General features: G+C 52.8%; 2 protein-coding genes across 11 annotated transcripts; one reads left to right on the top strand and one right to left on the bottom strand.

Annotated features, from left to right (window-relative positions):
- Window positions 1-3,331: 3,331 nt before the first annotated feature.
- On the top strand, window positions 3,332-6,568 carry LOC134756380 (choriogonadotropin subunit beta 7-like). Of its 6 annotated transcripts, none has more exons than XM_063697533.1 (5): window positions 3,343-3,498; window positions 5,407-5,448; window positions 5,538-5,614; window positions 5,848-6,003; window positions 6,237-6,568. In XM_063697533.1, the coding sequence occupies exons 4-5, from the start codon at window positions 5,863-5,865 to the stop codon at window positions 6,549-6,551; spliced, it is 456 nt and encodes a 151-aa protein (XP_063553603.1). In that variant the 5' UTR covers window positions 3,343-3,498; window positions 5,407-5,448; window positions 5,538-5,614; window positions 5,848-5,862; the 3' UTR covers window positions 6,552-6,568. The 6 variants fall into 6 exon arrangements, 5 of the variants coding, with proteins under 5 accessions (XP_063553603.1, XP_063553601.1, XP_063553604.1 ...); XM_063697534.1 differs by lacking the exon at window positions 3,343-3,498 and adding an exon at window positions 4,095-4,220; XR_010130630.1 differs by lacking the exon at window positions 6,237-6,568 and having other exon boundaries at window positions 3,332-3,498; window positions 5,886-6,003.
- Window positions 6,569-8,919: 2,351 nt separating this feature from the next.
- LOC129526109 (choriogonadotropin subunit beta 7-like) lies at window positions 8,920-12,159 on the bottom strand. Of its 5 annotated transcripts, none has more exons than XM_055359506.2 (5): window positions 11,990-12,151; window positions 10,040-10,081; window positions 9,874-9,950; window positions 9,485-9,640; window positions 8,920-9,251 (listed from the first exon to the last, which is right to left on the bottom strand). In XM_055359506.2, exons 4-5 carry the CDS (start codon window positions 9,623-9,625, stop codon window positions 8,937-8,939), a joined length of 456 nt encoding a protein of 151 aa, XP_055215481.1. In that variant the 5' UTR covers window positions 9,626-9,640; window positions 9,874-9,950; window positions 10,040-10,081; window positions 11,990-12,151; the 3' UTR covers window positions 8,920-8,936. The 5 variants fall into 5 exon arrangements, 4 of the variants coding, with proteins under 4 accessions (XP_055215481.1, XP_063553600.1, XP_055215480.1 ...); XM_063697530.1 differs by lacking the exon at window positions 11,990-12,151 and adding an exon at window positions 11,268-11,397; XM_055359505.2 differs by having other exon boundaries at window positions 9,874-10,081; window positions 11,990-12,150.
- Window positions 12,160-24,991: the final 12,832 nt, after the last annotated feature.

Genomic DNA, 24,991 nt, shown 5'->3' with positions numbered 1-24,991 from the left:
ATCTCAAAAAAAGAAAGAAAGAAAGAAAGAAAGAAAGAAAGAAAGAAAGAAGGAAAGAAAGAAAGAGAAAACAGGGTGGAGATGGAGGATGACCTCCAGCTCAGGAGGTGTCCATGGTCTGGCCTTCTGTGGGGAGAAGGAAGGCCACATGATCGGTGTGGCCCAGGGGGCAGGGCCTCAGCCTTCTAAGCCGAGCTCCCTCTTCCTCCCTCTGACGTTGGCACTGGCAGTGCAGGTGCGGGTGGGGGGCGGCTTGGGGACCTGAATGGGATGAATGGGCCGAGGGGGATGTCATCTCTTCCATCCTCCTTCATCCACTGCCTCTCCCTTCCCCTCCTCCCCGCTCCCCTCCGTCCATCTGCCTCCCATCCCAGCTAGGACCCGTCACCTGGGTAGAAAAGGGGCCTCTGGAAAGGGGGCGGGGCCTTGACTCTCGGGTACCCTGCACTTGAAGAGGAACTCGGGGAAGGGGTTGTTCAGAGATTTGGCCCCTTCCCCGTCTGGCTGTATAACCTTCCTGTGCTTTTCTTCCCCTAGCCGGTTGTCCCTCCCTCTCCTGAGATGTCAGGAAAGAAGGGGCCACCTGCGTCCTCCACAGGGGCCCCGAAGCCTGGGGTTCCCAGCCCCAGAGCTCGGAGGTGGAGGAGGTGCTACAGCTCTGGTGACCACTGGTTGTTTCCCAGTCTTCTCCACGCCACCCTTTCCCAGAACCACAGGCTTCCAGAATGTTGTAGGGAAACTGCAAAATCCGCGCCTCCAACAGCCTCTCCCAGCGCCAGGTCAATTTCACACACAGGGAAACTGAAGCCTGCCTCAGAGGGGCAGCGTTTTACCTCCTTAGTGGCAGTTTTGAGGTGAATTGGGGTCTCCCTAGGATTCCAGCTTGTGGACTTTCTCTAAATTGTGGAATGTGGCCAGGCGTGGTGGCTTGAGTCTGTAGTCCCAGCTACTCAGGAGCCACAGCAGGAGGATTGCTTGAGCCCAGGAGTTCAAGTGCAGTGGGAAACATTGGGAGACCTCGTCTTAAAGCAATTTGTTTGGGGCCAGGCGTGGTGTCTCACGCCTATAATCCCAGCACTCTGGGAGGCCAGGGCAGGAGTATCACTGGAGGTTGGGAGTTTGAGACCAGTCTGGCCAATGTCGTGAAACTGCATCTCTACTAAAAATACAAAAATTAGCTGGGCACGGTGGCAGGCGCTTGTAATTCCAGTTACTCAGAAGGCTGAGGCAGGAGAATCGCTTGAAACCAGGAGACAGGCGTTACAGTGAGCCAGGATTGCGCCACTGTACTCCAGCCTGGCCAGACAGAGTGAGACTCTGTTTCAAAAAAAAAAACAACAAAACAAAACAAAACAAAACAAACAAACAAAAATTGGGCCGGGCGCAGTGGCTCATGCCTGTAATCCCAGCACTTTGGGTGGCCGAGGTGGGCAGATCGCAAGGACAGCAGATCAATACCATCCTGGCTAACACGGGGAAACCCCGTCTCTACTAAAAAATACAAAAAATTAGCCAGGCGTGGTGGCAGGCGCCTGCAGTCCCAGCTACTCGGGAGGCTGAGGCAGGAGAATGGCTTGAACCCGGGAGGCAGAGCTTGCAGTGAGCCGAGATCGAGCCACTGCAGTCCAGTCTGGGTGAGAGAGTGAGACCCCACCTCAAAAAAAAAAAAAAAAAAAAAAGTTGTTGGAACATCCTCCAAGATGCAAGACTCTCGGTTCCTCAGAGTTCTACGGGAAGGATGGCAGAGTGCAGTTGCCCAGAGGTGAAGTCCCATCTCTGCCATTTGCTGGCTATGTGTCCAGGCACAAAGCATTAATTTCTCTGAGCCTGTATTTTACCCTCTGTTGCTATTGAGTAATAGTAGTTGACTATTTTCTATTTTTATTTTTATTTCATCTTTTTTTTTTTTTTTTTTTTGAGATGGAGTCTCACCCTGTCACCCAGGCTGGAGTGCAGTGGCGCGATCTTGGCTCACTGCACCTATGCTTCCCGGGTTCAAGCAATTCACCTGCCTCAGCCTCCCGAGTAGCTGGGACTACAGGCGTGCACCACCACACCCAGCTAATTTTTGTAATTTTTTTAGTAGACACAGCGTTTCACCACGTTGGCCAGGCTAGTCTCAAAGTCCTGACCTCAGGTGACGCACCCGCCTCGGCGTCCCATAGTGCTGGGATTGCAGGCATGAGCCACTGTGCCCGGCCGAACAATTTTTATCTTTTTTATGATTATTATTATTATTTTTTTAAGATGGAGCTTTGTTTTTGTTGCCCAAGCTGAAGTGCAATGGCGCGATCTTGGCTCACTGCAAACTCCGCCTCCTGGGATCAAGCGATTCTCCTGCCTCAGCCTCCCAAGTACCTGGCATTATAAGCATGCACCACCACGCCCGAGGATATTTTGTATTTTTAGTAGAGATGGGGTTTCTCCATGTTGGTCAGGCTGGTCTGGAACTCCTCACCTCAGCTGATCCGCCCACTGCAGCCTCCGACAATGCTGGGATTACAAGTGTGAGCCACCATGCCCGGCCTTATTTTTTATTTATTTTTTTTTTTTGAGACAGAGTCTCACTGTGTTGTCCAGGCGGAAGTGCAGTGACACGATCTTGGCTCACTGCAATCTCGGCCCTCCCGGGTTCAAGCGATTCTCCTGCCTCAGCCTCCCGAGTAGCTGAGATCACAGGCGTGCAGCACCACGCCTGGCTGATTTTGGTATTAACAGTAGAGATGTTGTTTCACAATGTTGTCCAGGCTGCTCTCGAACTCCTGACCTCAAGTCATCCACCCGCCTCAGCCTCCCAAAGTGCTGGGATTACAGGTGTGAGGCATAGTGCCTGACCTGGAGTTGTTGAATATTTATTCTTAATCTACAAGTTGGGTGTGATGCAAGTCCTATATATGGAGTCCCCCAAACTTCTAGAGCAAGGGCTTCCCCGTAATCCTGGCAGGCAAGCCTCCCCTGGGGTTCCAAACTTCTGTCCCCACCGAAGTGTTTATCCTCTTCTCTAATCCCAGCCTCCTTTTCCCTGTTTCCATGTCCTCTGAGAGGTGCTCCCGCTCCCCCAGGCTCCCTCTGCATCCCCCTCATTTTCTTCCTCCCCAGTGTGTCAATGGGGTCCTAACCCCACCCTCGGCACTGTCACCTTTTCCTGAACCAAAGTAGGACCTTCTTTCCCCCTGAGTGGTCCTGTCTAGGGGTGCCGCTGCCGGGCCCCCTCTGGTCTTCCTGCTGGAGACTGGGGCCTTTTGGGAGTCAGCAGGCGCCCGGGCCAACCGCAGCCAGTGTGAGGTGAGCGATACTTCACCGGCGAGTCATCAGGGTGAGGCTGGCCGTGTGTGATGCAGTCAGTGTCTGGGTGACAGACCCCCGGACCGCTGTGGACTTGGGTGTGCTCGAGGTGGAGGTGTTGGGCGAGGCGCCTGCGGCTGGCGGCAGTTCCCTCCGCCAGCACTTCTTTGTCACCGCTTCGAGGCCGATAACTCTGAAGAAGGTGGCCCAGGGGTAGGTGGAGGGGCTGCCGCCAGGGTGTGGACCGGGGGGCACTGGGTGTCTGAGTGCAAGGCCAAGCAGTCCTATGTGCGGGCATTGACCGCTGATGCCCAGGGCCGTGTGGACTGGCGATGGATTCAAATTGGCACTGCCTGTGTCTGCACACTCCTCAGCCGGACTGGCCGGGCCTGAGACTTATACCCAGGAACTGGTCAGGCAGAAAAAGAACAGAGCTGGATGCTGAGAGACCTCAGGGTTGGCCCAGCTGCTCTACGGATGGACCCCAGTTGGGGAACTCATCAAATCATTGCAAAATCACAACTCTCTGAATTTGAGCTCAATCTCTGTAGGATGGGTGCAACAACATGGGGTTTTGAAGGTTGAATAGGAGCTCTCCCAGGGAAACTTGAGGGTAATCATGATGATGATGATAATAATAATAATAGCCACTATTTACTGAGTGTTTACTCTTTCTTAGCCCTAATACATAACTCCTCGGATCAACTCTCATGGATTTGATCGTTGGTGACCTTTGGTGTTAAGTTGCTGACTGCTCAGTCACAGAGGACACCACCTTGCTCATCCTGGGGAGTGGGAGGGCACATTTCACGACGTGGATGGGGGAGGAGAGAAACTGGAACATGCAAGCAGATGGCCAGGGGACCTTGAGGACATGGTCTACAGAAGGCCTTTAAGTATCTGGGAGCTGGGGTTCAAATGAGAAATCTTACTTGGTGAGAGCAGGCAGGGGTTGGCTTAGAATATTCTGTTTTGAGATAAAGAGCTACCAATCACGGGGGGAGTATAAGCAAGGTTGAATGAGAAGTGATCAGGATGCTGGAGAGTTCAGCCCTGGGCGGGGAGCTCAAGTCAGGTTTCTAGCCCTCTTCCCTGTGCCAACCTATACCCTACATTGGGAAAGAAACAGACCTTAAAATTGTCCAGCTTGATGGCATCGCGGGAAAGGGACTAAGTCCAGATAATGTTCTCCGAGGCTGCGGCTTCGGGGGCAGGACACACCTCCTGCGGGCCTATTCAATAATCAGTTAAATCACCTGAAGCCCACGCATTTCCGGGGAGCGCTCCGGGCACCCTGGCTTGAGGGTAGAGTGGGCGGAGGTCCCTAAGGGAGAGGTGGGGCTCGGGCTGAATCCCTCGTTGGGGGCACCAGGGTCAAGTGGCTAACCTGGCAGCACAGTCACGGGGAGGCCCTCTCTCATTGGGCAGAAGCTAAGTCCGAAGCCGCGCCCCTCCTGGGCGAGGAGGTTCCACCTCCTAGGTTCCCGTGATTCTCCTGCCTCAGCCCGAGTAGTGGGACATCCCACTTGCTCCCGCCATTCTGTTTACCACAGGTGACAACCGCCATGGCTGAGAGGCAGGGAGGTCCCCCGAGGACCGAGCAAGGCTCGGTCTCCCAAAATAAAAAAAACATACATTGAAGTAATTTAAAAACACGTAGGAAGATGTCATTTCTTCCTATCAAGGCGTCCTCCCTTTATGTATTGTTGTTACATAGGGAACGATAAAAAAAATTCTTTTTTCAACCAATGTGGACCAGGTTGGCCTCGAACTCGTGCACCTCGAACCCTCGCCTCCCTGAGGGCCCGAGGGCAGGCGCAACCGGCCGGAGCCACAATGGCTCCGGGTGTCGGGGCTCTCCTTTATGCCCTTTGAGCTTACGCAGGGTGGTGGAGCCAATCACGAGAGGCTCACCCCTGACGTCACCCAGTCCCCAGGGCCAGTGAGGGCCCTGCGTTCCATGGCGCCCCCTGGAGGGAGGAAGGGGAACTGTATCTGAGAGAGAGCAGCCAATTGGGGCCGCTGACTCGGGCCGGGTTCCCGTGCCGCGTCCAACACCCCTCGCTCCCTGTCTCACTCCCCCACGGAGACTCAATTTACTTTCCATGTCCACATCCCCAGTGCTTGCGGAAGATATCCCGCTAAGAGAGAGACATGTCAAAGGTAGGGTAGATCCACATTTCCAGGCACCAAGGATGGAGATGTTCCAGGTAAGACTGCAGGGCCCCTGGGCACCTTCCACGTCCTTCCAGGCCATCACTGGCATGAGAAGGGGCAGACCCGTGTGAGCTGTGGAAGGAGGCCTCTTTCTGGAGGAGCGTGACCCCCGGTAAGCTTCAGGTGGGGCAGTTCCTGAGGGTGGGGATCTGAAATGTTGGGGTATCTCAGGTCCTCTGGGCTGTGGGGTGGGCTCTGAAAGGCAGGTGTCGGGGTGGTGGGTCCTGAATAGGAGATGCCGGGAAGGGTCTCTGGGTCTTTGTGGGTGGTGTACCACGCGGGATGGGAAGGCCAGGGCTCAGGGCTGTGCTCACAGACCCGGGTGAAGCAGTGTCCTCGCCCCAGGGGCTGCTGCTGAGCATGGGCGGGACATGGGCATCCAGGGAGACGCTTCGGCCACGGTGCCGCCCCATCAATGCCACCTTGGCTGTCGAGAAGGAGGGCTGCCCCGTGTGCATCACCGTCAACACCACCATCTGTGCCGGCTACTGCCCCACCATGGTGAGCTGCCCGGGGCCGGGGCAGGTGCTGCCACCTCAGGGCCAGACCCACAGAGGCAGCCGGGGAGGAAGGGTGGTCTGCCTCTCTGGTCAGGGGCTGCGGAATGGGGTGTGGGAGGGCAGGAACAGAGGGCTTCCTGGACCCCTGAGTCAGACCTGTGGGGGCAGCTGGGGAGCTCAGCCGAGGCGCTGGCCCCAGGCACATGCTCATTCCCCCTCTCACACGGCTTCCAGACCCGCGTGCTGCAGGGGGTCCTGCCGCCCCTGCCCCAGGTGGTGTGCAACTACCGCGATGTGCGCTTCGAGTCCATCCGGCTCCCTGGCTGCCCGCGCGGCGTGAACCCCGTGGTCTCCTACGCCGTGGCTCTCAGCTGTCAATGTGCACTCTGCCGCCGCAGCACCACTGACTGCGGGGGTCCCAAGGACCACCCCTTGACCTGTGATCACCCCCGCTTCCAGGCCTCCTCTTCCTCAAAGGCCCCTCCCCCCAGCCTTCCAAGTCCATCCCGACTCCCGGGGCCCTCAGACACCCCGATCCTCCCACAATAAAGGCTTCTCAATCCGCACTCTGGAGGTGTCTTTCTGTGGGCTCAGGACAACCACACTCACACAGGGTGGGTCCAGCTTCCAAACCATTTTATACAGAGTCACGGTATCAGAACTCTGGTAGAGAACAGGGTGGACGGCTGGGCGCGGTGGCTCACGCCTGTAATTGTCGGAGGCTGCTGTGGGTGGATCAGCTGAGGTGAGGGGTTCCAGACCAGCCTGACCAACATGGAGAAACCCCATCTCTACTAAAAATACAAAATATCGTCGGGCGTGGTGGTGCATGCCTATACTCCCAGGTACTTGGGAGGCTAAGGCAGGAGAATCTCTTGATCCTAGGAGGCGGAGGTTGCAGTGAGCCAAGATCCCGCCATTGTGCTTCAGCCTGGGCAACAAAAACAAAGCTCCATCTCAAAAAGTAATAATAATAATAATAATAATAAAATAAAAATTAAAAATGTTCGGCCAGGCGCAGTGGCTCATGCCTGCAATCTCAGCACTTTGGGAGGCCGAGGCGGGTGCATCACCTGAGTTCAGGACTTCGAGACCAGCCTGGCCAACATGGTGAAACCCTGTCTCTACTAAAAAAAAAAAAAAAAAAAAAAATTAGCTGGGTGTGGTGGTGCGCGCCTGTAGTCCCAGCTACTCAGGAAGCTGAGGCAGGAGAATCGCTTGAACCCGGGAAGCATAGGTGCAGTGAGCCGAGATCACGCCACTGCACTCCAGCCTGGGTGACAGGGCCAGACTCCGTCTCAAAAAAAATAAATAAATAAAATAAAATAAAAATAAAAATAGAAAATAGTCCACTACTATTACTCAATAGCAACAGATGGTAAAATACAGGCTCAGAGAAATTAATGATTTGTGCCTGGTCACACAGCCAACAAATGGCAGAGATGGGACTTCAACTCTGGGCAACTGCACTCTGCCATCCTTCCTGTAGAACTCTGAGGAACTGAGAGTCTTGCATGTTGGAGGATGTTCCAATCAATTTTTTTTTTTTTTTTTTTTTTGACGGAGTCTCGCTCTGTTGTTGAGACTGGACTGCAGTGGCGCGATCTCGGCTCACTGCAAGATCCGCCTCCCGGGTTCCTGCCATTCTCCTGCCTCGGCCTCCCAAGTAGCTGGGACTACAGGCGCCCACCAGGACGCCTGGCTAATTTGTTGTATTTTTCAGTAGAGACGGGGTTTCCCCGTGTTAGCCAGGATAGTCTTGATCTCCTGACTTTGTGATCCGCCCGCTCGGCTTCCCAAAGTGCTGGGATTACAGGCATGAACCACTGCGCCAGGCCCAATTTTTTTTGTTTGTTTTGTTTTGTTTTGTTGTTTTGGGAAAGGGTGGCATGGAGAAGACTGGGAAACAACCAGTGGTCACCAGAGCTGTAGCACCTCCTTCGCCTCTGAGCTCTGGGGCTGGGAACCCCAGGCTTCCGGGGCCACTGTGGAGGACGCAGGTGGCTCCCTCTTTCCTGACATCTCAGGAGAGGGAGCGGCAACCGGTTAGGGGAAGAAAAGAACAGGAAGGTTATACAGCCAGGTGGGGAAGGGGCCAACTCCCTGAAAAACCCCTTCCCAGAGTTCGTCTTCAAGCGCAGGGTACCCAAGAGTCAAGGCCCCGCCCCCTTTCCAGAGGCCCCTTTTCTACTTAGGTGATGGCTCCTGGCTGGGATGGGAGGTAGATGGACCGGGGGGTGGAGGGGGCGGAGGAGGAGGGGAAGGGAGAGGCAGTGGATGAAGGACAATGGAAGAGATGACATCCCACTTGGCTCATTCATCCCATTCAGGTCCCCAAGCCCCCACCTGGACTGCCAGTGCCAACCTCAGAGGGAGGAAGAGGGAGCTCGGCTTAGAAGGCTGAGGCCCTGCCCCCTGGGCCACACCAATCGTGTGGCCTTCCTTCTCCCCACGGAAGGCCAGACCATGGACACCTCCTGAGCTGGATGTCATCCCCCATCTCCACCCTCTTTTCTTTTTCTTTCTTTCTTTCTTTTTTTTTTTTGAGATGGAGTCTCGCTCTGTCGTGCAGGCTGGAGTGCAGTGGCGTGATCTCTGCTCACCGCAACCTCCCGCTCCCAGGTTCACTCCATTCCCCTGCAAGCGCCCGCCACCAAGGCCGGATAACTTTCCGTATTTTTAGTAGAGACGGGGTTTCACCGTGTTAGCCAGGATGGTCTCGATCTCCTGACCTCATGATCCACCCGCCTCGGCCTCCCAAAGTGGTGGGATTACAGGCGTGAGCCACCGCGCCCAGCCGTCCACCCTGTTCTCTACCAGAGTTCTGATACCGTGACTCTGTATAAAATGGTTTGGAAGCTGGACCCACCCTGTGTGAGTGTGGTTGTCCTGAGCCCACAGAAAGACACCTCCAGAGTGCGGATTGAGAAGCCTTTATTGTGGGAGGATCGGGGTGTCTGAGGGCCCCGGGAGTCGGGATGGACTTGGAAGGCTGGGGGGAGGGGCCTTTGAGGAAGAGGAGGCCTGGAAGCGGGGGTGATCACAGGTCAAGGGGTGGTCCTTGGGACCCCCGCAGTCAGTGGTGCTGCGGCGGCAGAGTGCACATTGACAGCTGAGAGCCACGGCGTAGGAGACCACGGGGTTCACGCCGCGCGGGCAGCCAGGGAGCCGGATGGACTCGAAGCGCACATCGCGGTAGTTGCACACCACCTGGGGCAGGGGCGGCAGGACCCCCTGCAGCACGCGGGTCTGGAAGCCGTGTGAGAGGGGGAATGAGCATGTGCCTGGGGCCAGCGCCTCGGCTGAGCTCCCCAGCTGCCCCCACAGGTCTGACTCAGGGGTCCAGGAAGCCCTCTGTTCCTGCCCTCCCACACCCCATTCCGCAGCCCCTGACCAGAGAGGCAGACCACCCTTCCTCCCCGGCTGCCTCTGTGGGTCTGGCCCTGAGGTGGCAGCACCTGCCCCGGCCCCGGGCAGCTCACCATGGTGGGGCAGTAGCCGGCACAGATGGTGGTGTTGACGGTGATGCACACGGGGCAGCCCTCCTTCTCGACAGCCAAGGTGGCATTGATGGGGCGGCACCGTGGCCGAAGCGTCTCCCTGGATGCCCATGTCCCGCCCATGCTCAGCAGCAGCCCCTGGGGCGAGGACACTGCTTCACCCGGGTCTGTGAGCACAGCCCTGAGCCCTGGCCTTCCCATCCCGCGTGGTACACCACCCACAAAGACCCAGAGACCCTTCCCGGCATCTCCTATTCAGGACCCACCACCCCGACACCTGCCTTTCAGAGCCCACCCCACAGCCCAGAGGACCTGAGATACCCCAACATTTCAGATCCCCACCCTCAGGAACTGCCCCACCTGAAGCTTACCGGGGGTCACGCTCCTCCAGAAAGAGGCCTCCTTCCACAGCTCACACGGGTCTGCCCCTTCTCATGCCAGTGATGGCCTGGAAGGACGTGGAAGGTGCCCAGGGGCCCTGCAGTCTTACCTGGAACATCTCCATCCTTGGTGCCTGGAAATGTGGATCTACCCTACCTTTGACATGTCTCTCTCTTAGCGGGATATCTTCCGCAAGCACTGGGGATGTGGACATGGAAAGTAAATTGAGTCTCCGTGGGGGAGTGAGACAGGGAGCGAGGGGTGTTGGACGCGGCACGGGAACCCGGCCCGAGTCAGCGGCCCCAATTGGCTGCTCTCTCTCAGATACAGTTCCCCTTCCTCCCTCCAGGGGGCGCCATGGAACGCAGGGCCCTCACTGGCCCTGGGGACTGGGTGACGTCAGGGGTGAGCCTCTCGTGATTGGCTCCACCACCCTGCGTAAGCTCAAAGGGCATAAAGGAGAGCCCCGACACCCGGAGCCATTGTGGCTCCGGCCGGTTGCGCCTGCCCTCGGGCCCTCAGGGAGGCGAGGGTTCGAGGTGCACGAGTTCGAGGCCAACCTGGTCCACATTGGTTGAAAAAAGAATTTTTTTTATCGTTCCCTATGTAACAACAATACATAAAGGGAGGACGCCTTGATAGGAAGAAATGACATCTTCCTACGTGTTTTTAAATTACTTCAATGTATGTTTTTTTTATTTTGGGAGACCGAGCCTTGCTCGGTCCTCGGGGGACCTCCCTGCCTCTCAGCCATGGCGGTTGTCACCTGTGGTAAACAGAATGGCGGGAGCAAGTGGGATGTCCCACTACTCGGGCTGAGGCAGGAGAATCACGGGAACCTAGGAGGTGGAACCTCCTCGCCCAGGAGGGGCGCGGCTTCGGACTTAGCTTCTGCCCAATGAGAGAGGGCCTCCCCGTGACTGTGCTGCCAGGTTAGCCACTTGACCCTGGTGCCCCCAACGAGGGATTCAGCCCGAGCCCCACCTCTCCCTTAGGGACCTCCGCCCACTCTACCCTCAAGCCAGGGTGCCCGGAGCGCTCCCCGGAAATGCGTGGGCTTCAGGTGATTTAACTGATTATTGAATAGGCCCGCAGGAGGTGTGTCCTGCCCCCGAAGCCGCAGCCTCGGAGAACATTATCTGGACTTAGTCCCTTTCCCGCGATGCCATCAAGCTGGACAATTTTAAGGTCTGTTTCTTTCCCAATGTAGGGTATAGGTTGGCACAGGGAAGAGGGCTAGAAACCTGACTTGAGCTCCCCGCCCAGGGCTGAACTCTCCAGCATCCTGATCACTTCTCATTCAACCTTGCTTATACTCCCCCCGTGATTGGTAGCTCTTTATCTCAAAACAGAATATTCTAAGCCAACCCCTGCCTGCTCTCACCAAGTAAGATTTCTCATTTGAACCCCAGCTCCCAGATACTTAAAGGCCTTCTGTAGACCATGTCCTCAAGGTCCCCTGGCCATCTGCTTGCATGTTCCAGTTTCTCTCCTCCCCCATCCACGTCGTGAAATGTGCCCTCCCACTCCCCAGGATGAGCAAGGTGGTGTCCTCTGTGACTGAGCAGTCAGCAACTTAACACCAAAGGTCACCAATGATCAAATCCATGAGAGTTGATCCGAGGAGTTATGTATTAGGGCTAAGAAAGAGTAAACACTCAGTAAATAGTGGCTATTATTATTATTATCATCATCATCATGATTACCCTCAAGTTTCCCTGGGAGAGCTCCTATTCAACCTTCAAAACCCCATGTTGTTGCACCCATCCTACAGAGATTGAGCTCAAATTCAGAGAGTTGTGATTTTGCAATGATTTGATGAGTTCCCCAACTGGGGTCCATCCGTAGAGCAGCTGGGCCAACCCTGAGGTCTCTCAGCATCCAGCTCTGTTCTTTTTCTGCCTGACCAGTTCCTGGGTATAAGTCTCAGGCCCGGCCAGTCCGGCTGAGGAGTGTGCAGACACAGGCAGTGCCAATTTGAATCCATCGCCAGTCCACACGGCCCTGGGCATCAGCGGTCAATGCCCGCACATAGGACTGCTTGGCCTTGCACTCAGACACCCAGTGCCCCCCGGTCCACACCCTGGCGGCAGCCCCTCCACCTACCCCTGGGCCACCTTCTTCAGAGTTATCGGCCTCGAAGCGGTGACAAAGAAGTGCTGGCGGAGGGAACTGCCGCCAGCCGCAGGCGCCTCGCCCAACACCTCCACCTCGAGCACACCCAAGTCCACAGCGGTCCGGGGGTCTGTCACCCAGACACTGACTGCATCACACACGGCCAGCCTCACCCTGATGACTCGCCGGTGAAGTATCGCTCACCTCACACTGGCTGCGGTTGGCCCGGGCGCCTGCTGACTCCCAAAAGGCCCCAGTCTCCAGCAGGAAGACCAGAGGGGGCCCGGCAGCGGCACCCCTAGACAGGACCACTCAGGGGGAAAGAAGGTCCTACTTTGGTTCAGGAAAAGGTGACAGTGCCGAGGGTGGGGTTAGGACCCCATTGACACACTGGGGAGGAAGAAAATGAGGGGGATGCAGAGGGAGCCTGGGGGAGCGGGAGCACCTCTCAGAGGACATGGAAACAGGGAAAAGGAGGCTGGGATTAGAGAAGAGGATAAACACTTCGGTGGGGACAGAAGTTTGGAACCCCAGGGGAGGCTTGCCTGCCAGGATTATGGGGAAGCCCTTGCTCTAGAAGTTTGGGGGACTCCATATATAGGACTTGCATCACACCCAACTTGTAGATTAAGAATAAATATTCAACAACTCCAGGTCAGGCACTATGCCTCACACCTGTAATCCCAGCACTTTGGGAGGCTGAGGCGGGTGGATGACTTGAGGTCAGGAGTTCGAGAGCAGCCTGGACAACATTGTGAAACAACATCTCTACTGTTAATACCAAAATCAGCCAGGCGTGGTGCTGCACGCCTGTGATCTCAGCTACTCGGGAGGCTGAGGCAGGAGAATCGCTTGAACCCGGGAGGGCCGAGATTGCAGTGAGCCAAGATCGTGTCACTGCACTTCCGCCTGGACAACACAGTGAGACTCTGTCTCAAAAAAAAAAAAAAAATAAAAAATAAGGCCGGGCATGGTGGCTCACACTTGTAATCCCAGCATTGTCGGAGGCTGCAGTGGGCGGATCAGCTGAGGTGAGGAGTTCCAGACCAGCCTGACCAACATGGAGAAACCCCATCTCTACTAAAAATACAAAATATCCTCGGGCGTGGTGGTGCATGCTTATAATGCCAGGTACTTGGGAGGCTGAGGCAGGAGAATCGCTTGATCCCAGGAGGCGGAGTTTGCAGTGAGCCAAGATCGCACCATTGCACTTCAGCTTGGGCAACAAAAACAAAGCTCCATCTTAAAAAAAAAAAAATAATAATCATAAAAAAGATAAAAATTGTTCGGCCGGGCACAGTGGCTCATGCCTGCAATCCCAGCACTATGGGACGCCGAGGCGGGTGCGTCACCTGAGGTCAGGACTTTGAGACTAGCCTGGCCAACGTGGTGAAACGCTGTGTCTACTAAAAAAATTACAAAAATTAGCTGGGTGTGGTGGTGCACGCCTGTAGTCCCAGCTACTCGGGAGGCTGAGGCAGGTGAATTGCTTGAACCCGGGAAGCATAGGTGCAGTGAGCCAAGATCGCGCCACTGCACTCCAGCCTGGGTGACAGGGTGAGACTCCATCTCAAAAAAAAAAAAAAAAAAAAGATGAAATAAAAATAAAAATAGAAAATAGTCAACTACTATTACTCAATAGCAACAGAGGGTAAAATACAGGCTCAGAGAAATTAATGCTTTGTGCCTGGACACATAGCCAGCAAATGGCAGAGATGGGACTTCACCTCTGGGCAACTGCACTCTGTCATCCTTCCCGTAGAACTCTGAGGAACCGAGAGTCTTGCATCTTGGAGGATGTTCCAACAACTTTTTTTTTTTTTTTTTTTTTTTTTTTGAGGTGGGGTCTCACTCTCTCACCCAGACTGGACTGCAGTGGCTCGATCTCGGCTCACTGCAAGCTCTGCCTCCCGGGTTCAAGCCATTCTCCTGCCTCAGCCTCCCGAGTAGCTGGGACTGCAGGCGCCTGCCACCACGCCTGGCTAATTTTTTGTATTTTTTAGTAGAGACGGGGTTTCCCCGTGTTAGCCAGGATGGTATTGATCTGCTGTCCTTGCGATCTGCCCACCTCGGCCACTCAAAGTGCTGGGATTACAGGCATGAGCCACTGCGCCCGGCCCAATTTTTGTTTGTTTGTTTTGTTTTGTTTTGTTTTGTTGTTTTTTTTTTTGAAACAGAGTCTCACTCTGTCTGGCCAGGCTGGAGTACAGTGGCGCAATCCTGGCTCACTGTAACGCCTGTCTCCTGGTTTCAAGCGATTCTCCTGCCTCAGCCTTCTGAGTAACTGGAATTACAAGCGCCTGCCACCGTGCCCAGCTAATTTTTGTATTTTTAGTAGAGATGCAGTTTCACGACATTGGCCAGACTGGTCTCAAACTCCCAACCTCCAGTGATACTCCTGCCCTGGCCTCCCAGAGTGCTGGGATTATAGGCGTGAGACACCACGCCTGGCCCCAAACAAATTGCTTTAAGACGAGGTCTCCCAATGTTTCCCACTGCACTTGAACTCCTGGGCTCAAGCAATCCTCCTGCTGTGGCTCCTGAGTAGCTGGGACTACAGACTCAAGCCACCACGCCTGGCCACATTCCACAATTTAGAGAAAGTCCACAAGCTGGAATCCTAGGGAGACCCCAATTCACCTCAAAACTGCCACTAAGGAGGTAAAACGCTGCCCCTCTGAGGCAGGCTTCAGTTTCCCTGTGTGTGAAATTGACCTGGCGCTGGGAGAGGCTGTTGGAGGCGCGGATTTTGCAGTTTCCCTACAACATTCTGGAAGCCTGTGGTTCTGGGAAAGGGTGGCGTGGAGAAGACTGGGAAACAACCAGTGGTCACCAGAGCTGTAGCACCTCCTCCACCTCCGAGCTCTGGGGCTGGGAACCCCAGGCTTCGGGGCCCCTGTGGAGGACGCAGGTGGCCCCTTCTTTCCTGACATCTCAGGAGAGGGAGGGACAACCGGCTAGGGGAAGAAAAGCACAGGAAGGTTATACAGCCAGACGGGGAAGGGGCCAAATCTCTGAACAACCCCTTCCCCGAGTTCCTCTTCAAGTGCAGGGTACCCGAGAGTCAAGGCCCCGCCCCCTTTCCAGAGGCCCCTTTTCTACCCAGGTGACGGGTCCTAGCTGGGATGGGAGGCAGATGGACGGAGGGGAGCGGGGAGGAGGGGAAGGGAGAGGCAGTGGATGAAGGAGGATGGAAGAGATGACATCCCCCTCGGCCCATTCATCCCATTCAGGTCCCCAAGCCGCCCCCCACCCGCACCTGCACTGCCAGTGCCAACGTCAGAGGGAGGAAGAGGGAGCTCGGCTTAGAAGGCTGAGGCCCTGCCCCCTGGGCCACACCGATCATGTGGCCTTCCTTCTCCCCACAGAAGGCCAGACCATGGACACCTCCTGAGCTGGAGGTCATCCTCCATCTCCACCCTGTTTTCTCTTTCTTTCTTTCCTTCTTTCTTTCTTTCCTTCTTTCTTTCTTTCTTTCTTTCTTTCTTTCTTTCTTTCTTTCTTTCTTTCTTTTTTTTTTGAGATGGAGTCTCGCTCTGTCATGGAGGCTGGCGTGCAGTGGCGCAATCTCTGCTCACTGCAAGCTCCCCCTCCTAGGTTCACTCCATTCTCCTGCCTCAGCCTCCCAAGCAGCTTGGACTACAGGGGCCCGCGAGCAAGCCCAGATAAGTTTTTGTATTTTTAGTAGAGACGGGGTTTCACCGTGTTAGCCAGGAAGGTCTCGATTCCCTGACCACATGATCCACCCGCCTCCGCCTCCCAAAGTGGTGGGATTACAGGAGCGCAGCACCACGCCCAGCTAATTTTGGTATTATCAGTAGAGATGTTATTTCACAGTGTTGGCCAGGCTGCTCTTGAACTCCTGACCTCAAGTCAACCACCCGCCTCAGCCTCCCAAAGTGCTGGGACTACAGGTGTGAGCCATAGTGCCTGACCTGGAGTTGTTGAATATTTATTCTTAATCTACAAGTTGGGTGTGATGCAAGTCCTGTACATGGAGTCGCCCAAACGTCTAGAACAAGGGCTTCCCCATAATCCTGGCAGGCAGGCCTCCCCTGGGGTTCCAAACTTCTGTCCCCACTGAAGTGTTTATCCTCTTCTCTAATCCCAGCCTCCTTTTCCCTGTTTCCATGTCCTCTGAGAGGTGCTCCCGCTCCCCCAGGCTCCCTCTGCATCCCCCTCATTTTCTTCCTCCCCAGTGTGTCATTGGAGTCCTAACCCCCACCCTTGACATTGTCCCCTTTTCCTACTCCAAAGTGGGACCTTCTTTTCCCCCGAGTGGTCCTGTCTAGGGGTGCCGCTGCCGGGCCCCCTCTGGTCTTCCTGCTGGAGACTGGGGCCTTTTGGGAGTCAGCAGGCACCCGGGCCAACCGCAGCCAGTGTGGGGTGAGTGATACTTCACCGGCGGGTCATCAGGGTGAGGCTGGCCGTGTGCGATGCAGTCAGTGTCTGGGTGACAGACCCCCGGACCGCTGTGGACTTGGTTCTGCTCGAGGTGGAGGTGTTGGGCGAGGTGCCTGCAGCTGGCGGCAGTTCCCTCCGCCAACACTTCTTTGTCACCTGCTTCAAGTTAACACAGAGAAGAACAAAATCGCCTTTATTTTTACCCACAGAAGGAAGAGTGAGGGTTTTAAGTCATATTAGAAGTGCTCTTTGGAGGCCCAGCATGGTGGCTCACGCCTGTATTCCCAGCACTTTGGTAGGCCAAGGTGGGTGGATAACCTGAGGTCAGGAGTTGGAGACCAGCCTGTCCAGCATAGTGAAACCCCATCTCTACTAAAAGTACAAAAATTAGCCGGGCGTAGTGGTGGGAGCCTGTAATTGCAGCTACTTGGGAGGCTGAGACATGAGAAATGCTTGAACCTGGAAGGCAGAGGTTGCAGTGAGCATAGATCACACCACTGTACTGTAGCCTGGGTGACGGAGCAAGACTCCATCTCAAAAAAAAAAGAAAAAAAAAGAAGTGATCTTTGGGTGTAAAACTGATTAGCATGTTAGCATGAGGTGGGCAGAGCCAGACTGAGAGCTGAAGTTTCCATGACTCGAGAGTTCTCTTTAGGAAAAAAAAGCAAAGTGAGACCCAAGTGGGTATGAAAATGGCATTTGTTTAGAGCGAGAAAAGACATCACAGCAATTTATAAATTTTGAAACACTGATAAATACCTCAGACACCATGAAATCAGGGGGATGGTATGAAGTGTCTGGCCCACTCTAACACCCTTTCCCCACTGTTTGGCTGCAGACCCTGATATTTCCTACAGGGAGAAAGAAATACAAATTAGCCTACTCCTTCTGGTGGATCAGAATTTGTGTTTAATGACTGATCCTTTAGAAAACTTTCTTTTAGTTTTACAACCAGCTCTTGGAACATCTCCTAAATTTTTTAAAGATTGTTAGCAAATTTGGGGAGAACCTCTGTCGAGTTTCTTTCCTGTAAAGAGCTGTAAGGTTTCAGGAAAGTTAAGATGTTCCCATTCTGTGAAGAATCCCAATTATTCCTTCAGTTGCCGACTCTCATCACCAATCTGCCATCAATGCATCTCGGAATTTATCGTGGCCCTCACAGAATATCCTACCAATCTAAGTGGTGTGAATCTTCAAAGCCATGTCACCATGGCTGGGCCCCAGATGTGCCAGCAGCCCTGTGGTCCTCACCTGGCACGGGGAAGTGACATGGGGGTGGGGGACTGGGTGGGAACAAACAGACCCTATCCATTGTGGCTGCCACACTTTTGTGCCTTGTGGAATCCCATGGGGCTGTGTGCACACGGCCTCGGCCCGATGGACACGTGGGCTCAAGCTTTCTTAGCTTCCTGCAAATCCGCCCCAGCTTTGGTGACACCAAGCCCACCACGTCCTCTCGGCAGCGTGGCTACTGTGCCCCACTCCCCGGAGCCTCCTGTTGTCTCAGCCCTGATCCTGGCAGTGTTTCCCACGACTTCCTTTGATGTGGGGTCTTTCATTTGGTTCACACATGCAGTCCCATACTGGTAATGTGTCCAGAATTGGTGGGTGCTTGGTCTCACTGACTTCAAGAATGAAGCCACGGACCCTCGCGGTGAGTGTTACAGCTCTTAAGGTGGCGCGTCTGCAGTCTGTCCCTTCTGATGTTCAGATGTGTTCGGAGTTTCTTCCTTCTGGTGGGTTCGTGGTCTCGCTGGCTCAGGAGTGAAGCTGCAGACCTTCGCGGTGAGTGTTACAGCTCTTAAGGCAGCGCGTCTGGAGTTGTTCGTTCCTCCCTGTGGGCTCGTGGTCTCGCTGGGCTCAGGAGTGAAACTGCAGATCTTCGCGGTGAGTCTTACAGCTCATAAAAGAAGCGTGGACCCAAAGAGTGAGCAGTAGCAAGATTTATTGCAAAGAGCGAAAGAACAAAGCTTCCACAGTGTGGAAGGGGACCCGAGCGGGTTGCCAATGCTGGCTCCAGCAGCCTGCTTTTATTCTCGTATCTGGCCCCACCCACATCCTGCTGATTGGTAGAGCCCAGTGGCCTGTTTTGTCAGGGCACTGATTGGTGTGTTTACAATCCCTGAGCTAGACACAAAGGTTCTCTAGTTAGATACAGAGTTTCCACACACAGGTTCTCCAAGGCCCCACCAGAGCAGCTAGATACAGAGTGTCCATAGGTGCACTCACAAACCCTGAGCTAGACACAGGGTGCTGATTGGTGTGTTTACAATCCCTGAGCTAGATATAAAGACTCTCCACGTCCCCACCAGACTCAGGAGCCCAGCTGGCTTCACCTAGTGGATCCTGCACCGGGGCTGCAGGTGGAGCTGCCTGCCAGTCCCGTGCCGTGCACTCGCATTCCTTAGCCCTTGCGTGGTCGATGGGACCGGGCGCCGTGGAGCAGGGGGTGGTGCTTGTCAGGGAGGCTTGGGCCGCACAGGAGCCCATGGAGGGGGTGGGAGGCTCAGGCATGGCGGGCTGCAGGTCCCGAGCCCTGCCCCGCGGGAAGGCAGCTAAGGCTAGGTGAGAAATCGAGCGCAGTGCCGGTGGGCTGGCGCTGCTGGGGGACCCAGTACACCCTCCGCAGCCACTGGCCCGGGTGCTAAGTCCCTCATTGCCCCGGGGCCAGCAGGGCTGGCCGGCTGCTCCGAGTGCGGGGCCCACCAAGCCCACGCCCACCCGGAACTCCAGCTGGCCCGCAAGCGCTGCACGCAGCCCCGGTTCCCGCTTGTGCCTCTCCCTCCACACCTCCCTGCAAGCTGAGGGAGTGGGCTCCAGCCTTGGCCAGCCCAGAAAGGGGCTCCCACAGTGCAGTGGGGGGCTGAAGGGTTCCTCAAATGCCACCAAAGTGGGAGCCCAGGCAGGGCAGGTGCCGAGAGCAAGCGAGGGCTGTGAGGACTGCCAGCACGCTGTCACCTCTCAGTAAGAAGAATGACACAGAAGTTGGAGAACGGAATGTAGGGAAAGGGTTATTTTCCTCTCCCGTGCTCAGTTTAGAAGACGGAGGACAAAGGAGAGAGGAAAGAACACAGGTTGTGGGGTAAAGTGTGCTGTACCCTGTCCCTCTGTCTCTTGTCAGAGAATTTAGGGCTCATAAAATGCCTTGGATTTCAAAGAGCATTGGCTCTAAAGGTAAATTTACCTGTTGCTTTTCTGTAAAATGCCAGGTGGTTTTTCTACTGCTAACTAGTGAACAGGTATAAGGTCATGATCCCTCATGACTGCAAATGCAGCTAAAGGGAACTGCTCCATCAATGAAAAAGACAGGAACATCCACGGAGCGTCATCAGACGGCGTTTTCTAGCGAGACACACGTCACAAGTTCAGAGAGCATCTTCTACCTAGTCCCTGAACCAAGACAGGAACATCCACAGAGCGTCATCAGATGGCGTGCTCTAGCGAGGCACATGTCACAAGTTCAGAGAGCATATTCTACCTAGTCCTTGAACACTGCACAAGGAACATCCACGGAACGTCATCAGATGGCGTGCTCTAGCGAGGCACATGTCACAAGTTCAGAGAGCGTCTTCTACCTAGTCCCTGAACGAAGACAGGAACATCCACGGAGCGTCATCAGACGGCGTGCTCTAGCGAGGCACATGTCACAAGTTCAGAGAGCATCTTCTACCTAGTCCCTGAACGCCGCACAAGGAAGGAAGATTCGTTTTGCAGGAGCTGTGCAAAAGCAAAAAGCAACAAAAGGAAGCCCAATTCTGACGCAGGTTGTTTGATGTGCATGAAGGGGGCAGACGGAAATACAGCAAGTTCTCTTCCACGTTAGCTCCCCTCACATTGGCCCTGGTGCCGTCTTCATGCCTGCTGCAAGCTGAGTGAGGCAGGCCTGCTATCCTCCCTGGGGCGAGCTTCTCCACTGATTTTCCTTATACCTGGGACCCAAAAATAGATTCCAAAACCTACCAGACATTTTATTGGAGCATAAACAGTGCAAAATAACAGAATTCCACGCTATAGAAAACAGCAGCTGGGGGCCTCACAGGCCAGGCATCTACAATGATGGGATTGCTGACCCTACGTATCTGCCACGCTTGCAACTTCTCTGGCCAAGCAAGTCTCGGGAGCTGCGAAACAGATGAGGGCAGGAAGGCCAAACCGTCTGCTGGTTTTCCCGCTGACTTCCAGGGTGGTTTCAATCAACGTGCAGGTGCGGCGTTGAGAATGACAGCTCGTCGGCCTGTACGCCTCTGAATAATAAGATTACATCTCATGACAGTGGTGAATTTGACTTTGACATTATGGAATATGAAGCAACCACTGTAACAGGAATTGTTTTTTTAAAAAGAAAGAGATGCAAAAAGTAATGGTCATTTATATTAATTTCACCACAGAAATGGTGGCTTGGTATAAGAAAAATTGCATCAAAATTATAATTCTAAGCATAAAACAATGATTAGTATTGCAGTCATTGGAGAAGAAGGCATGCAAAAAAAAATACCACGAACATTTCAGGAGACTATTTTCCTCATATGAAGCTTATTCTTATAATATTACTGCATTTCAAAAAATACAATTTTAGAAAAAAAAATGAACTATAGCTCTTTGCAGTGATAGGCGACAGGTCAGAAAAGCATTTCAGAATAATTTTACACCTTTTAACCTTAAAAAATACTTTGCTGACAATTGAGAAAGGGCCTTAAAAGAAGCTCTGATAGGCATTCTCACAGCGGGGTTGCCTGTCCCATCACAGGGCTGGCGTCTGCATAATGCACCCCATAATAAGACGTGCGCTGCAGATCACAAGGCGGAGGAGAGGCTTTAAGAGTCAGCCTTGGCAAGAGCCGCTATTAGTCATGACACTGAAAGTTTGTTGCATAAAACTCTTGGGAAGACATAAAGGAGGTAAACTGTTTAAAATTTTGATTTGAGCTGGGAAAGAACGACTTTGTCACAGGATTTTTGTCTGCATTTAAATATAGATTTAGCATTTCTGGTTTTCATTTCTGCTCATGCTTGGACAGTCTGGTTAAATGGAAACTCCACACTGCTTTGCTAAATGAATGGCACTGTCCTCGGATTCTATTGCTCAAAGCGGTAATTGTTAGAAAACTGTGGTAACAGTTACTGGTGATAATTACGAATGCTAATAACGATGGCTGGTAGTTATATGTTTCCCAGTTGCAAATCCCGGTCAAATTTAGGGGAAACTCAGCAATATTTCATCGTAACAAAAACAAAAAAAAAACATCCATCAAGGAATGATACACCCTGAAGTCATCTTTTAATGCCATTATAAAAGGGATGGATTCTGAGTCAGGTGAAACTTGCCTCCTGGAACTGTAGCGGGAAAAGAGAGGAAAGAGGAAGACAATAGGATTTCTTGTGACTTTCAAGAAAAATCTCACTAAACACAAGGGAGGTGAAAGGAGATGGGAAAGACTTGCTTCTAAGCAAGTTTTCTTTTCCTTACCTAGAGACCAAATTCATGATGTTTTTAGTTGTCCTGGGGATTGCTTTCAGCTGTGCTTTGTTTAAGACGGACACTGTTCCTGTCTCAGGTGAGGTCACTTTAATTAGAACAGCGCTGACCTCGGGACTGGATTTGACTAGCTACTCAAACACAGTGCCTTTTATTGTTTTAGAGATATTCAGAGATGAAAGAAGTAATTGGCTGTCGGGTCTGGATCCTACTTGAATCACGCTTTAGTAGGATGCAGAGAAGTTGCAGCTAATTCTTTCCTTTCTTTCTTTCTTTCTTTCTTTCTTTCTTTCTTTCTTTCTTTCTTTCTCTCTCTCTCTCTCTTTCTTTCTCTTTCTTTCTTCTCTTTCCCTCTCTCCCTCCCTCCCTTCCTTCCTTCCTTCCTTCCTCTCCTCTCCTCTCTCTTTTTTCTTTCTATCATCCTTTATCCTTCTTATTTTTAACTTTTCCAGTTTGGATGACAGTTTCTCTTTCAAGTCATACAAAAGACTTTCCACATTTTCTTATTCTGGCTCCATGTGGCCACTCTCTGAGCAGTCATCCTTGGGAACATGAAGTGAACTTGGTGCCTCTCGGGAAAGGACTTTCTCCTGCTCTGCTGTCTGTGAAGATGATGGAGGTGCCAGGGCCTGGCTGGCAGCATCCATGTCCCATGAGGCGTTTGCTCCAGAACGAGCACTTTGCTTCTCTTTGGCAACTAGTTCAATTAACAGAGGGTTCTGTAAATTTTAAACAGAGAAACAGGGACCCAGCAGGGTGAAAAGGAATCCACTTTTGGTGGGAGAAGACAGTGCTGCTATGGGATTGCCCTGAATGGATTGAGGGGTTTGCCCACGCCACTGGCAGAGGAGGGCCTCTGAACTTTGTGTTGTTTTGCTGCCAAGAGAAGGAAACTGGTGAATAAGATCTGCGATTTTACAAAATGATGGGTTATTGTTCTTTGTTATTTATGTTATATTTAGTAAGTTGTTTTATATGCTGTTCTATAGATTCAGGCAGTTTTCAATGCCTAAAATGGCTCTATCCCACCCCTGAAATATATATTTTGCATATGATTTCATTTTTTATTCTCAAAGTTCAAATTCTACATGTTTTGGTCAAACGTGGAGACGTGAAGTTGACTTGTGGCGTTGACTATTGAGAAATAGTCAACTAAGTGACTGGAACTAGCAATTTTTAACCACATCGTGGAGGCTGTGTGAATGTCACCCTAATCAGATGAAGCGCTGACTGACAAGATTTATGACAATCACAAAAAAGTCCTGGCATCTCAGCTTTCCACAGTGTGCGGACCACGGTGGTTACTGTGGTAATTAGTATTTTCCAGAAAAATTCATCAATTTTCCTCATATTGTCAGGGAGCCCCAGATACCCATGCATATGTGCAAACACACACTAACATGCACGTGCATGCATAGCAACACACACATGCACCACACGTGCACACATGCAAACACACAAATACATATATGCATGCATAGTAACACACACATGCACACACTTGCACACATGCAGACACAAACACATGCATACCAACACACATGCACCCACACGTGCACACATGCAAACACACACAAACACACATGTGCATTCATAGCAACACACATGCACACATTCAGACACAAGTACATGCATACCAACACACACATGCACCCACATGTGCACACATGCAAACATGCACTTGCACACATATCAGCACATGTGTGTACACATGTGTGCACACCTGCAAACACACGTGTGCAAGACACCCTGATAGGCAACCCTCTATGACCTGCCGGGGTCTCCAGCTCAGCTTTCCCTCTTGGAGCAGGTCGGGAGCAGCACACTCACTCACACTTGCTGGAGTGGAGAAACTGCAGCTGCATGCACCAGGTCGTTCTTTGCTAATATCTTTATTTTCCAGAGAAATGAAAATGATGCATTACACTTAGTATCTATTCTCTGAGAATTCGCAGATACTGAACATGCCAGTTTGCTCTGACAGCAGTCTAATCTCGTGAATAGTCTCCGTGTTGTTAGTGAAGACACGAAAGGAAAATCATTGGGGATCAGTCTTTTCTTAGGGCTAAGCTCCGTGCAGGGGCCAATGACCAGAGAAAGAAGGGGCACCTCCAGTTTGCCAGTTCTTCTCCTGTTTGCCCTCCACTTCTAATGTCAAACTCACCCCGTCACTTTCTGACACCTCTCACCATGTCAGAAGTAGACAGAGAATTGGCCGGACTTGTTTCTTAGTAGAAAGTGCAGGATTTGGGGTGCTCATACATGTTTATGAATCATTTTTATTTGCTAACAGCATATAATTTTGACAGAATCACTTGGATGAACAATTAGCTTCAGGAGGCGAAGCTCTGACAAGGGCCCATTGGTCAATGGTTGGTCGTGCGCCCTCATTGTGGGTATTTTCAATGCTCTCCCTGCTCTGTGGCCTCGCCCCTCCTCTTCCCCCTCTAATGCCTGGGGACTTGAGGCAGCTCAAAAGTGACATAAGCATGAGTAACTTTCTTTATGTACTTTTCTGTATTTTTCCTAATATTTTAAAGGATATCCATTACTTTTCTCTCCCAGTAATTTTAATGTAAAAAAATAATAACACAATAAAAAAAAAACAGATTTTTCTCCTACAATCGTTTGTCTCTCCTGCCACTGTGGACCAGACGCTCTCAGTGTGGCCAGCGAGGCCGTGGGTTCAGCAGGAACTTCCCTGCTTGCATTTTCTCTTTCCAGAAATGTCTCCTGCTCCTTTCACGCCGTGTGTTTTCTCAGCCCGTTGCCTCGGCTTGTACCATCCTCTCCCACCTGGAATCCTGTCCTCCACCTGACCAACTCTGCAGAGCCTTCAGGACCCAGCTGAGAAGGGTTCCTCCAGGTCCTGGGGTCCTCCTCTCCCTCATCCCCTGGCCCACAATCCCCTGGGCACCCACACTGGGACGCTGATTCCATCTCGAAGGCACTGTGGTGTCAGCTGTGAAGGCTTGCATTCCCTGACACCTGGGAAGGGGCCTCGTTCTCCCCCAGCAGGGCCCTAGAAATAAGCGGATTCATCACCTTAGCCTCAGCATGAGCTTCGAAGCACACGCTCTGAACAGAACCTCCTGGACACAATGCGTGGGGGA

This window comes from Gorilla gorilla, chromosome 14 (assembly GCF_029281585.2).
Source record: "Gorilla gorilla gorilla isolate KB3781 chromosome 14, NHGRI_mGorGor1-v2.1_pri, whole genome shotgun sequence".
Lineage (NCBI taxonomy): Eukaryota > Metazoa > Chordata > Mammalia > Primates > Hominidae > Gorilla > Gorilla gorilla.
Note: the sequence above shows the minus strand (reverse complement) of the source record. Positions and strands in the feature narration are given on the sequence as shown.

Excerpts from the sequence above, each read along its gene's own strand:
- LOC129526109 (XM_055359502.2), bottom strand. The coding sequence starts at position 10,097 with ATGTCCACATCCCCAGTGCTTGCGGAAGATATCCCGCTAAGAGAGAGA. Across the intron at positions 9,641-9,992 it reads CAAGGATGGAGATGTTCCAG|GGGCTGCTGCTGAGCATGGG; the intron begins GTAAGACTGCAG and ends TCCTCGCCCCAG. Across the intron at positions 9,252-9,484 it reads CCGGCTACTGCCCCACCATG|ACCCGCGTGCTGCAGGGGGT; the intron begins GTGAGCTGCCCG and ends CACGGCTTCCAG.
- LOC134756380 (XM_063697535.1), top strand. The coding sequence starts at position 5,391 with ATGTCCACATCCCCAGTGCTTGCGGAAGATATCCCGCTAAGAGAGAGA. Across the intron at positions 5,496-5,847 it reads CAAGGATGGAGATGTTCCAG|GGGCTGCTGCTGAGCATGGG; the intron begins GTAAGACTGCAG and ends TCCTCGCCCCAG. Across the intron at positions 6,004-6,236 it reads CCGGCTACTGCCCCACCATG|ACCCGCGTGCTGCAGGGGGT; the intron begins GTGAGCTGCCCG and ends CACGGCTTCCAG.